The 13588-nt window shown below is 36.0% G+C and overlaps 1 protein-coding gene across 11 annotated transcripts in view; it reads left to right on the top strand.

Moving 5' to 3' along the window:
* ASAH2 (N-acylsphingosine amidohydrolase 2) overlaps positions 1–13588 on the top strand; it is a 95711-nt gene that overhangs the window by 51821 nt on the left and 30302 nt on the right. For 10 of the 11 annotated variants that reach the window (XM_016154366.2, XM_036222080.1, XM_036222078.1 and 7 more), the window contains 5 exons: positions 5748–5868; positions 7410–7535; positions 10968–11054; positions 12814–12918; positions 13040–13121. In XM_016154366.2, the coding sequence (XP_016009852.2) occupies positions 5748–5868; positions 7410–7535; positions 10968–11054; positions 12814–12918; positions 13040–13121 (521 nt within the window). Of the gene's footprint in view, positions 1–5747; positions 5869–7409; positions 7536–10967; positions 11055–12813; positions 12919–12952; positions 13127–13588 lie in introns of those variants that run through there. The other variant, XM_036222083.1, reaches the window with a different exon arrangement.

Raw genomic sequence — 13588 nt, 5'->3', positions numbered from 1 at the left:
AGGACTATAAGGGAGGTGAAATAGAAATGTGTTAGTCAGGATGCTTAAAGCCAAGTGCCACAACAGACAATGTGAAATCCCAGGAGCTTAACATATTAAAGACTAATTTACCATTCATACAAATAAATAAAAATTGGATGGTCCTTCTGGACGCATATTATTGGCCAGAGCTACTCACATGCTTTACGCTGCTAATGGGACTGAGACACAGAGAAGCACATCTGAAAGCCCTCAAGTCTCTGCCACAAGAGGGCAGGGTTTTCTCATTTAATTATTTCATGCCCACAGCATATAAATTGAATATGCATGTGTTGAATACACATGCACACACTATATATTTGTATATATAAATATAAACATTGTATTAATCAGAAGTCCAAAATCGAGGTGTTGGTAGGGTTAGTTCTTCTGGAGGCTCTGAGGGAGAGACTGTTCCGTGCCTCTGTCCCAGTTTCTGGCGGTTGCCAGTAATCCTTGGTTTGTAGACACATCACTCCAATCTATGACTCCATCTTTACATCATCTACTTCTCTAAGTCTCCACATGTCTCTCTGTTTCTTTCTCTTTGTTACGAGGTCACCAGAGTGGATTTACGGCCCAGTATAAGCCAGTATGATCTCACTTGCTCTTTACCTTGATTGCATTTCTAAAGACTATTTCCAAATAAGGTCACATTCTGAGGTTCTAGTAGGTGTGAATTTTGGGGGGATATCATTTAAGCCAGTAGAGTTTCCTATACTGTATTTACCCAGAGAGCTCCCATTTAATATGCATCTTCATAAACACTACCTTCAAATGGATGCACATATTCTCTTTCCCTATTGATGGTCATTTAGGTTGGAAAGGATGAAAGCCCACACATAGGAACTTTGTGCAAATCACACGTAGGTGCTCCCTTCCCTGGGCTGACTAAGGTGCCTAGGTCAGTGAGCTGAGCAGTGGCTGGATTTCAGCCTCCACTTAATTGCTTTGTCAGTCACCTTTCTGCATGTGGGACATGGTGGCCCAGGTCTGACAGAATGGAATCTGAAATGGGCTTGTTATTATTTAAGACTATTTCAGAACCTCGACTTTTGTGTTCGGATTTTTTTTTCTATTTCAGGGCAGGAGGTACATAATGTCTGAATTGAAAGGCTCTAGAAACCTTTTGCTCCAAGTGTCTCAATTACATAGAAAATAATTATAATATTTGATATTATTTTGCAGTTTATTGATTCACAAAATATAGTCGAATGTATTATTTTTCAGTCTTAGGAAACAGATATCCAGAAATTTTAACTAACTTTGACTTTCTTCAGTACCTTGATTATATCATGCTAACTTACATCAAGCCTAGCTTCCTCTTGTACATCCCAGTAGTGTTATAATCATTATTTGAAAATATTTATTAACAGGGACATTTTCATCCTTTTATGTCTGTATTCTAACTTCTTTTGAAATTACCTAAACCTTTCTTTTTGTTTGAACTTTGCTTTGATGAATATTTTTGATCAGATAAAATAAGTTTTGATTATAGTCTTCTTAAATTAAAATAACCACCTTTCTTCATATCTTTATAGTCATCTTTTACCATACTACTTTGGTTGCTATGATAAGCCTGATATTTCAATAGCACATATTTCAAAGAGCAAAAGGGATAAATACAGTATCTTCTTACTCTGAAATTTAAATAACTTTTTTGAATATTTATTTTTTCATTTTTATAGAGAAAAAGTTTATTTTTTAAGGCTTAAATGAAAATAACTCGATAAAATAAATGAGAATTCAAGTTTGTAGTCTAATAAGTAAACCAAAATTCTTAGCATTTGCTTTTCCCATAGATATTATTGTGGTTCCTTGGTGGTAGAGAACACAGCTGATTCCTTTCTATGTTCCTTGGGATTTAATGCAATGCCAACTGCACACTTGGCTACTAATAAATTCATGACGGCCTCCATCTCTCCTCGCCTTTATGCATTCTGCTCTGGCCACCACGACTATGCTTTCTCTGAACATACTGCGCCCATCTCATCTGCATGCCTTTGCTATGAATGACTTTTCTTCAACGATCCCTTTGCCAGGTTCCTGCTCATCTTTTAAGATCCAGCTCAAATGTCACATCCCCTGCAAAGTACTTCTTAAGAGCAAGATGATGCTGCATTCATCTTTATGTCCCTAGCACCTAGCAGAGTCAGTTAACTAAATGCGTATTGAAAGTGAATGAACAGAAGGGACAGAGCCAGTATGCTATAACAGATAATTAGCAGAGAAGAATACCAGCTTAATGGTCTGATGAATCTGAATTCATAGCCTTGCTTCTTACTTACACCAGTGTGACCTTGGTTAGGTTACATCATTGCTGAGACTTCTTTTTCTTAGTTGTCAGTTGAGAATAATGATAGCATCTGACTCAAAGGGTTCTTGTGAGAATAAAATGAGATCCTACATAGAAAATCCTTCACCTCAAAAGCTCTAAATGAGAGTCAACATTGATAGAATTGTTCTATCATTTTCCTTTGATTGTACTGGAGAGGTTGCAGTCTGGCTCAGTCTGGCAGGCCTGAATGCAGCCATATGAGAAAGAATAATTTTGGTTGGTGAGCCATAGAATTGTTATGGCCACCATCCCATTTTCCTTCCCAGTTAAATTGAGTAAAACTATGAAAAAGCAGACTTCAGCTAATTGGAAAATATGGCTTGAGTAGAATTTACCCTGAAACTTGAGTTTTAGTAGGAAGAAATAAACCACACACACACATACACACACAAAAATAAACAAATATAAACTTTAAAGAATATATAGAAACCTTGCACGTAAGTTCTAGGAGGTGTCCTTAGAACTACCTTTAGGCCTAAACTTCTGTACCTTTGTACGGCGACATATACACCTTGAAGACTGAATTCAGCCTACAGACTGGTGATCTAGCCTAACTCTGTTTAAAAATTTTGAAATGGATACCAATATGAACAAAAAAACTTATGGGAATTTTCAAATACATATGAATTTAGAGTGATTAATCTAATGAATCTGCACATAACTATTATTCAGCCTTCTGTAATTAGCAATATTCTGCCATTCTGTTTAATCCCTCGGCTCCTTTTTGTGTGTTTTGCTAGAGTATTTAAAAGCAAATGCCAGATATCCTGTTTCACTCATAAATATTTCAGTATATACCTCTATCAGATAAAAACCTTAAAAATAATAACTCTATTATTACAACCAACAAAATTAAAAGTAATCTCTTAATATGATCTAAAACCCAGTTTATGTTCAGTTTTCCCTGCTTGTACCAGTAGTCTTTTATAGTTGTTTTGTTTGAATGGAATCAAAATACAGTTTGCAGTTTACATTTGTTGGCAATGTCTTAAGTCTCTTAATTCGTAATAGTTCCCCTCCTTTATTTGTATGTCATTGACTTCTTTAAGAATTTTTAGGGACTAGGAGGAAAGAAGAGGGATCAGGAGTGGGAGCTGACCAGAGGGAGAGGCCGTTCTTGGTCTGGCTGCTGCCACTGCTCGCCTGAGGTCTCCAGGCCGGGCTGCAGCTTGGTCTTGGTCCCCGGGGCACCTTCTGTGAGGCTCCGCCGCTCTAGCAAGCAAATGGAAAAATTCCACCAGGAACAAAAAGTTTACTTCAAAAAGCAATGCCTAGAAGAATGGTTCTTCGAGTCTGGCTTTGTGATTTCTAGTTCCACAAGCACCTGGCAGTCCCTGATGGAGGCAGCACTCAAGTCCCTGATGATGCCAGCCAGAGTGCTCACTGGGAATGTTATCATAGAGACAAAGTTTTTTGACGACGATCTTCTTTTAAGCACATGCAGAGTGAGACTTTTCTATGTTTGAGAGAAGAATGTGTGTGCATTCCAAGAATTTTTTTTTTTTTTTTGAGGGGAAGGAGGAAACTGTTTACTCTTTTCCTCCACACATTTGATTTTTGACATTTCCACTCCTAATTGTCTCTATGACAAAACCCAACTGAGGCCACCAGGGGTGGTTTAGGTAACCAGATGGCATTTTACTCTCAAGCTGCCATCTTCCACTGACCAGACTTAATCCTCACCTCAGAGCAGGGCAGAGGGCTTACCTCACTCCTTCCCAGGCTAAACATGAGGACAAACACATACCACGATCCGATGCTGCTCCTGTCTCCCACCCTGCCTCCTCCTGTAGGGAACACATCTTCCTTTGACCCCTGGTTTTGGAAAAGTTCATGTTCTTGACCTACGTTTAGTCTTTTCCTACTGTTTCTATTTCATACATTTTCATACGTTTAACTTGTTAAATAGAGTACAATATTATTATAACATAATGAATTGAAACATATGAATTAAAATATTTCAACAGTCAAAAAATTTTTCTAAATGGATAAATATTTCACAAATTCATTGATTCGTGGATTTCTTTTCTTTTCTTTTCTTTTTTTAATTGGAAGATCTCGCAGCCCTGGCTTATACTCCCATGAAGTAACATTAGGCTACAAGAACATAGAGGCTACAGCCTTTAGATCGTGCAAGTGCCTCTAGGTCTTCATAGTCCACACCAGTCCCTGTTGTACCAACCAGCTTAACTTATTTATGTTGCCTACCCAGCCCCTGTGGGCATTAGGCTGGCCACCTCTGACCTACAGTACATCTGTTGGGCAATGAGAACAAAATCCAGAGTGATGAAATTGAAATCCCAAAACATCCCCAGTCATTAGGTAAATGTTAAGTTTCAGGCACTGTATTACTTAGGTAGGACTGTAAACTAAAATGTTTAAAAAGTTTTCAGGGAAGAATTAAATCAACAAAAGATTTTTAAAAATCCTAAATTAGCCTAAAACTTTATGAATTGGCATCTCTCTTTTTTTGAATATCTAGTTAATCTGCTTTACAGCCTTACATTCTGTAAACATCTTTTTCACCTGTGTGGAGGTTTGATCCTACAAAGACCACTAGACAAGGTGTCAAGAGACCCAATCTTGAATTTTGGTCCTCTATGACAAATGGATCACCAATTTGCTTCTCTGAGACACCTTGCAGAGTGGAGAGAATAGCCTTTCTCTCAGGGGTGTTGTGAAGTTCAAATAAAATAACAGATGTGACATTAATTTGTAAACTGTATAGCTGTGCATTTAAACAGGTTATTACTATGAATAAGGATATATTGAATTACGCATTGTATCCTCTTTCACATCTCTGTGCAGTTACTCTACTGTTTCCTCTCCCTGGAATGCCTAAAGAATAATTGTTAGTCATCTGTGGTCCCCAAACAAATGCCTATTTCTTTATCTTTGTCTGACTGTATTAAAGCCATTTCTTGACATCTTTGTCTTCTGTAAGATTCTGGGAGTAAACTGCAGTTTATATAGTACTTGGCATATAGCAGACTCTCAGTAAATGTCTACTGAATTGGATGGGATTGATTTGGATAATTATTATGTGTGTGCCTGTCTTGAAGGACAAAGTCTATGTCTATGCAATTCTTTAGGTATATCATCTGGTAACTGACCAGTCTTGGTTCTTGTTAAAAGCTTATGATGAAGTTGACGATGATGAAATATTTATTAAAAATAGAATTTTGTATTTTTAATTTAAGTACATGATCAGACTTCTTGACTATATTATTGATAATTTAAGCTCATAAAAAATGAAAGAAACTAAATGTGGAATGCCTATCATTAAATATTTTTTTTTCCCTGATAGAGAAATTTTAAGCTCTCAGTCATTGTTTTTGGCCCCGTTTATCTGGTTCTCTTTATTAACTTAAGGCTTCTTGCACTGTTACAGCTGGTTTGCCATCCACCCCGTCAGCATGAACAACAGCAATCATCTTGTAAATAGTGATAATATGGGCTATGCATCTTACCTTTTCGAGCAAGAGAAAAACAAAGGACATCTGCCTGGACAGGTGAGAGTTGATGTCATTGAAATCTTCATCTTAATTCATTTAGTATTATCATCCATGCAATGTTCAGAATAGGTGATTTAGATTTTTAAAGTGTCATCATTGATGTCACATACTGATATACTTGGATTAAAAGAATTCTCCAACCCTCCCTAGTAGAGAAAGACAAATTAAAAATGACTAATAAACTCTGTGTCAAATACGACTTACTTTAATGGCTTCTTAAAGTTACAATTAGTTAGATAAATGAGGGCAAGTTCAAGCTTTTGACAATATATAATAATAGTTTTTTTTTTATCAACTTGGAAATATGATAAATTGTATTGGAGTTTACTTTTGCTTCCAGAGTTATAAAAGTATTAAGCACATTCTTAAATGGTATAAGAACTTGAATGAGGACAGGTGATAAATCCTTTTCAAAGGTCCAGACTTCCCTTGTAATGGTGAATTTTCTTTCAAGAATTTTGTTCTGTTTCCCTATAATAGGGCCTAATTCAGAGACAACCCAAATCCATCAGACTAGTTTTTGTAACTTTGAAACACAGTGAGTGGCGGGAATAGAGATGGGGGGCTTAGGAGCCAGCACATACATACCAAGTTCATCAGATCTGTGTAAGATAAAGACTACAGATGGGTAAGTGGGAGTGGAGACCCTGCTTATTTTGACACCAGCATCCAAGCTTCAAATGCAGAAGACTATATCATGGGATGAGCGCTCCAGGCCCTGTTGTAAATATATTATTATCCCCATGAACATTTAGTCTGATCTTTTAGTTCCTTTGCTGACAAACTCTTATTTTTTTCATTTTAGCTGTTTTTAGGGAAAAGAAAGGAGGTTCCCATTTACAATTACTGGCTGGATGCTGGGCACTTCGAAATAAATGATCTTTTTTTGGCATCAGAAAAAGACATATGACCTTCAATACTTGCTCATCTCTTTCCCTAAGAAAATTTAAGAAACTTGAGGTGGAATGGTAGACCAGCAGGTTGAGGTTAATGCCCTGCACCACTCTAAAGGGTTATGTGTTATTATTTCAGATTGAAGAGATAGAGAAGAGACGCACTGAAGGACAGGTCTAGATGGTGGATGCTATATTTAGGTTCTGTTTTGCAAGAGGAAAATTTGGATTGGCTTCTTTCTTTAAAAGCCAACATGGTATTTATTTTTAAAGTTCTAGGTGCTACACCAGAGACATGACTGATGTTTCACCATTTTGTCATTTGTTATTATACACTGTGTTTCTTGTCAAAATGTTTCCAGTTGAGGCACACATTTGAAACTCCTGCTTGAAACACCTTTATTGATAATTGAAATATCAAGAGTCATAGCATGAATACTGACTGCAAAGTGAGCCTTTTCAGAAATGAAAATTTTTCTCAAAATGTTGTACATCGTTCTTTTTACTGTATGCAAATGTTTTTGAATAGTTCACTAGAGTGGATTCAATGTTTGTACTTTTAATGGAAGTCATGGCAAATAAGAAAGATTAAAAAGGCAATTGGGTATTGTTTTTTGTTTTGTTTTGTTTTTCTTTTTTTGGCAGGGACCATTTGTAGCAGCTTTTGCTTCATCGAACTTAGGTGATGTGTCTCCCAATATCCTCGGCCCACGTTGCATCAACACGGGGGAGTCTTGCAATAATGCCAATAGCACTTGTCCCATTGGTGGGGTAGGTAATTGTGATGTGAACTCTTTGTGTTTGTATCTCATGTACCTTTTTCGTTTAAAAATATTCATCACTAATTTACAAATATGTTTTCCTCAAGTATACACTGGCCTACTTACCTTTAGCATTTGCTCTTCTCAAAACTGCCCACTAAAATTCAACTGGATAAAACAATATTTTCCAAGCTATGTCTGATTATAAAGTTTTGTGTATGGTGAGACAATGTAGTAAATGTCAGAGATTAACTATCCTTCCCCAAATTTGGACAATCTGAAATATTTTGCCTTGGCATTTCTGAAGTCACAAGTTAGTACTAAAACTGCTCTGCTGAGACATTTCTCACATTTTTTTAAAGAACAATATAAAATTAACATTTTTTCATTTCTTTTAAAGTTACAAAATCTTGCTGTAAAACTTAACATGGAAGCTTAAACAATAGTAAAAAGAATAAGTCTCTATTTAACCCTATTCATTTTTCCCTTTTCCATTTCCAGAAGTTACCACTCTCACACCTGCTTCCTATGTACTTGTCTATGCATTCATGAACAAAATTTTATAACTTATTTACTTAATTTTATTGGTCCAGAATTTGAGTCTTCCACCTGATTTGTCTTAAAACCCTTTTCATGACTATATATAATTCTCTATGCTAAGTTTTAAAGAAAAATAAGTCTGTACCATCATTTATTTAACTGCTCATTTAGATTTTTCAGTTTCGACACGAGCAGCAGGTGCTCATTTCTGGTTTCTTCTTCTTTGTGTTTATAGAACATATCACCTGTGATATTACTTATTAAACATAATTTCTAGGCTATTTATTCTATTCCAGTCAACCTCACCCAATGAGCAATGTAATTTTAACAATTATACTTTCTTATTATATATTACTATTTTTATATAGAAAGTCTTCCTTTGTTACCTTTTATATGCAAAATTTTCACCCATTATTAATTCACATTAGATTTGATGATTACTTGTTAAATTCCAAAATTCATAGATGAAATGGTCAAAAAATTATTTTTATTTGCAGTAGAATTTATGCATCAGCTTAATGTCTTATGCTGGAATACTTAATGTGGGGAAAAGCTTACAATACACAACGTTGACTAAAAAAATAGGATTTACTATTACATATTCATTATGGTTACAGTTTTGAGAATGTGTCATAGTAAAAAGACAGAACGAAACACTGAATTTTGACAATAGTTTTCTCTTTTTGGTATTAAGTCATTTTTATTCTATTTATTTATTACTTTTATTCTATTTGTACATTTTCATATAATGAGTATATGTTATAATAAAAAAAATTACAAGAAAATCATACCCCTTCCCACAAAAGAATTCTATTTTTCTTGGTTTCCCTCCAATTGTTGGATTGGTTTCCATCAAGTTAGCAAGATGGCAGTCAGCAACAAGGAAGGTGAATGCTCTCCCTCGCACCATATACAGTAAGAGAGAGAGAAAACCTCCCCTCCAGCCATGGAATAATAGTTCTCATCTGTCTGATTGGGTCAATGTATACCACATATCCATCCCTGGACCAAAGTAGTTCCTTGGAGAATCGTACATGTTGATTGGCTTAGGCCGGAGTTCTTGACCAATCCTTGGCAAGGCCTAGGGCATTGCCGTAATCACCTTAGTCTCACCTAGAACTAAGAGTGGGATCCTTGACTGCAAGGACAGAGATGACTTTCTGAACAAAATCAGAATTTTCTTAAGAAAAAGAGAAAGTTTGGCTAATGTTGCCATATCTTCTGCTTCGATGTGGTTTCTTTAAAAAGAACTTTTTAAGTTTAGAAAATCGCCTTAATATTTTTTAGGAAAAGATAAATGCTTGTTAAAAGTTAAACAATATTGAAAAGTTCAGAAAATAAAACTATATAAAGGAACACTGTCCACAATTAACCTCCATGCACATATATGCATGTACAGTTTTACATAAGTGGGATCATACTGTAATGCTGTTCTAGAACCTGCTTCCTTATATCTAGTAAATATATTTTAAAACATCATTTATACTAACTCTGTAGATTTCAATGTTAAGTATCATAATTAATAAGTGTCCTACTGGTGAGTATTTTCTTTCCTTGCACTTTTTTTCCCTTCATACCCTCTCTCCTATTTTTTTTCCTTCCTTCATATAAGCATGCTATGGTTACTCTGCTTGTTAGACATATTTCCGCGAGAGTAAGAGTTTCACCTTAGGACAAATTCTTAAGTGAGTTTGCTGTCAAAGAGAAAGGACATCTAACATATGCTACACATTGCCCAAATGCTCTCTCAGTCATGTTTCCACCCACAGTGCATGAATGACAGTTTCCCCAATCTCTCACCAACACCAGGACTGTCAAATCGTTCAGTTTTTACCAGTACGATATGCAAAGAATTCTCTCTTTGTAGTTTGAACTTATATTTAATTACACATGAGATTGAACATATTTAATATTGAATGACCATTTGCATTTCTTTTCTGTGAATTATCTGTTTCGTCTGTATTCTATTGTATATCCATTAGGATATTTTTTTCTTTTATTTTTCCAGCTTTATTGAGACATAATTGAAATATAACATTGTGTAATTTTAAAATGTACAATAGGATGATTTTGACATACATATAGGATGCTTTTTACTATAAATAAGAGATAAGTTAATATGAATAAATCAAAAGATATCGATAAGGATTTTTCTATTTTTTAAAGTTTCTAATATAGTAAAGTCTTAGCTTGTCATAAACAGTGCAATCTCTGTGCCCACCCCCCAAATTATCACTTGCCTTTCAGCCTTACCTTTTTTTTTGGTTGTCCCCATGTGGGTGTTTAAAATGTTTAAACTGTAAGATTAATTAAGCCTGCCTATATAATTTTAGAACAGTCTTCCATACCCTTAAAACTTTGAAATATATTCACTCATATTTTCTTTTAATACTTTTTAGTTCCACTTATAATATTTAAAAATTTATTTAATCTTAAACTTATTAACATAGGAAATAAGGTACAGAGTCAGATTTATTTATTGATTTTTTCTGAGAGCTAGCTAGTTGTTCCAGTATAATTTTAACCGAGTTTCAATTTCAGGTGATCATGAGCAAGAACTACAGGCAAGAACAAGCAAACAAAGAGATGTGCAGCAAATGGAGAGACATGGTTTTAGGTTTTAGCCACCTGTATAATCTCTGACAAATCCTCTAACCCATCTCACTCTCAGTTTCCTTATTTTTAAAAGTAAAGTGTTATAATAGATGGTTTCTAAAGATATTTACTGCTCCAAATCAATAGATGATTTTGTTTCTTGTAATCTGTAAATTAAGAGAATATCTGAAAAGAAATGCTGGAATGTGGCTTAAAAATATATTTGCTTAGATTCATTTGTAATTTTCCATTTCTTAAAATAATCACTATTTTACTAAGAACACATTCTTGTCTCATTTTATTGCAGTCTACCACATGCATGGCTATGGGACCTGGACAGGATATGCTCGAAAGCACGCAAATTATAGGACAGATCCTGTATCAGGCAGCAAAGGTAAGCTGTGCACCCAGCTGTTTTCATCTTCATTTGAAATTATTCTTTAAAATCCATTGGCATTGTTCATTAGGAAATCAATAATTGTACAGAACACAAGAGCTCAAGTTGAACCAAGGAGTCTGGAAGACTGAATGCTATTACATGTCAACTAGGAAGTTTGCCACACAGCAATCTCTGACTGCTTGGTACAACTCTTTCTAGGAAGTACATTTAAAACCAAGTAATCAGGAAGACATTGTACTTCAGCCAGAGTGCTTGCTTCAGAAAGTGGGATGATAGGTAGATTGTAAGGTTTTCAATTAACATGGTATCAGATATGACCAGACTGTTGTAAAATCTCAGAAATCTCTCAGGCCTTTGCATGCCAAGTCACCCTGCCATTTCTTAACTTCTCCTTCAGTGATAAGGCAAAGCTGAGCAGCACAACTCCCAGCTTTGGCAATTTCGATTCAAATCAGTTCTAGTCTTTTTGATACAGCAAAGATCATCCATTTTTTCTTAATACTTTTTTTTTTTTTGATAAGGAGAATATTTAGTCTTCAGTGAGATTACTATGAGTTACTCTACCCTTATCTCCTAAATTTTATTTTCCATTTTGCCTCATATTATGTATCAGCTTCTTTGGAGACAGATTTCTGATTGAAAAGGGAAAGGATGAGCTCTAGAGCTGAGATATCTCTGACAAAGATAATTAAATGTCTTCCTTTTAATAGCTTAGTCATACTTTTATTGTGCCTGTGTGTGTATGTGTGTGTGTGTGAGTAAATATTTTGTTCCAAAGATTCTAAAATGTTTCAGGAGCAATTAAGGAAGATCAAAAACACCTTTAAAAACATCAGGCACCAGCTAGTCTAATTGCTACAGTCCTTTTTAATTACTGTGGTATTATCAGTGGATTGCTCTAAATTAACAGATTCTATTTAGGGTATGCACCCATGACACAATTTGGTGTCAGAAATTTTGTTACCAGTCTGGGCCTGAGAGCCATAGAAATTTGTCCCACATTCTGCATTCTCTTAAGAAGGCACAGCTTCCCTCTTAATCAGGGGAGGCCAGCTGCAGCTGGTATTACTGACGACTTATCCTGAGAGCCCCCATGTGGCTATTGAAACTGGGATGGCAATGTAGTGGAAATGAGTTAAGTGTCAGGCAAAGGGGACTTGTGCTGAAGCAGGAGCTGCCTCTATTGTATGATAAAAATCAATAAAAATAGACATGTTTCAGCATGTTTTGACTCATATTTCCCATAAGATTAAAAAACTATCAGTTGAAAAGAAGATTATCCGAAGGGATGGTGGGTGGGGACGCTGATGCAGATTACATGGGCCCTAAAGTATTTCAAGCCAGCCGTCGCCACTCTGCCCCAGGACTCAAGGATTCTGAGTGGGAAATCTCCGTGAGAATGCCTGAAGACACTCTTGTCCTGGGGAAAAAGTAATTCGGCCCACCTACCTCTAATCTTGACTTTTCTTCATTGTCTTTCAAGTGAAATCGGGGCCTTTTGTGCAAAGGCTTGTATCCCTAGTCTCATATTTGCGGGGAATTGACCCAGGTCAACCATTGCAGGGCCTTCAATCTTTATTCAGAGAAACAACTGGTGTTGCTAGAGAGATCCATGTGGGTTGTGGCTATTTCTAAGCAGCCAGCAAAACAAAACTTGGCCGAGAGATGATTTTCTAAATTAGTACTTATTGGGTACATTTAGTAGTATTCAGTTTAGCTTTTTGGCTTATAGCAGCCTATGTGGGTTTTTTAGGAACTATATGCCTCTGCATCCCAAGAGGTAACTGGACCAGTAACTTCGGCTCATCAGTGGGTGAATATGACGGATGTCACTGTCTTGCTCAATTCCACGCACACAGTAAGTGTTGCTGAGTCACAATGATAATGCCACAGTGGTAAAGCTCTGGGTTGACCTCATTATTTATTTAAAATTTGACTTCTATTTCTTTTTTGTTTTGTTTTTAAAAACTTCTATTTAGGCAAAAACATGTAAACCAGCACTGGGATACAGTTTCGCCGCTGGCACAATCGATGGAGTTGGTAGCCTCAATTTTACGCAGGGTGAGGTACAGTCCGATGGAATCTGTGGTTGCAGGTTATGAAGCTTCAGTGTCGTGTTCCCTAATAGGGTTTAGTTGTAGCCAATACATTTACTATTTTTATTTTTAAACTCATGGGTGTGTATGTTTTCCAGGGTATACATGACAGCTGGATTTCCCAGGGATAGGTGCCTTTTGAAACTTAGCTTTGCAATGATTCAAATAGAATTTGAGACAAATTCTCTTTGCATTTTAATGTATGAATGAATAATTTTAAATTGGGCTTGGGCAAGTGTGGAGTTGTGGGGTGTAGAATGGGATTGTCTTGTACCTTCAGCAATATGGGTTGACTCTTTCATTCTTGATTCTAATATCTCTTTCCTTTATTCCTTTGCTGAAGCCAAAATTCTTCAAGGCAGAGGCCTTTAGGAGCCTAAAGCTTGTGGTCCCAGGTCTCCTTCCTCTGTGCATTGCTACAAATTTGTAACC

Source organism: Rousettus aegyptiacus, unplaced genomic scaffold (assembly GCF_014176215.1).
Source record: "Rousettus aegyptiacus isolate mRouAeg1 unplaced genomic scaffold, mRouAeg1.p scaffold_m13_p_6, whole genome shotgun sequence".
NCBI lineage: Eukaryota > Metazoa > Chordata > Mammalia > Chiroptera > Pteropodidae > Rousettus > Rousettus aegyptiacus.
Note: the sequence above shows the minus strand (reverse complement) of the source record. Positions and strands in the feature narration are given on the sequence as shown.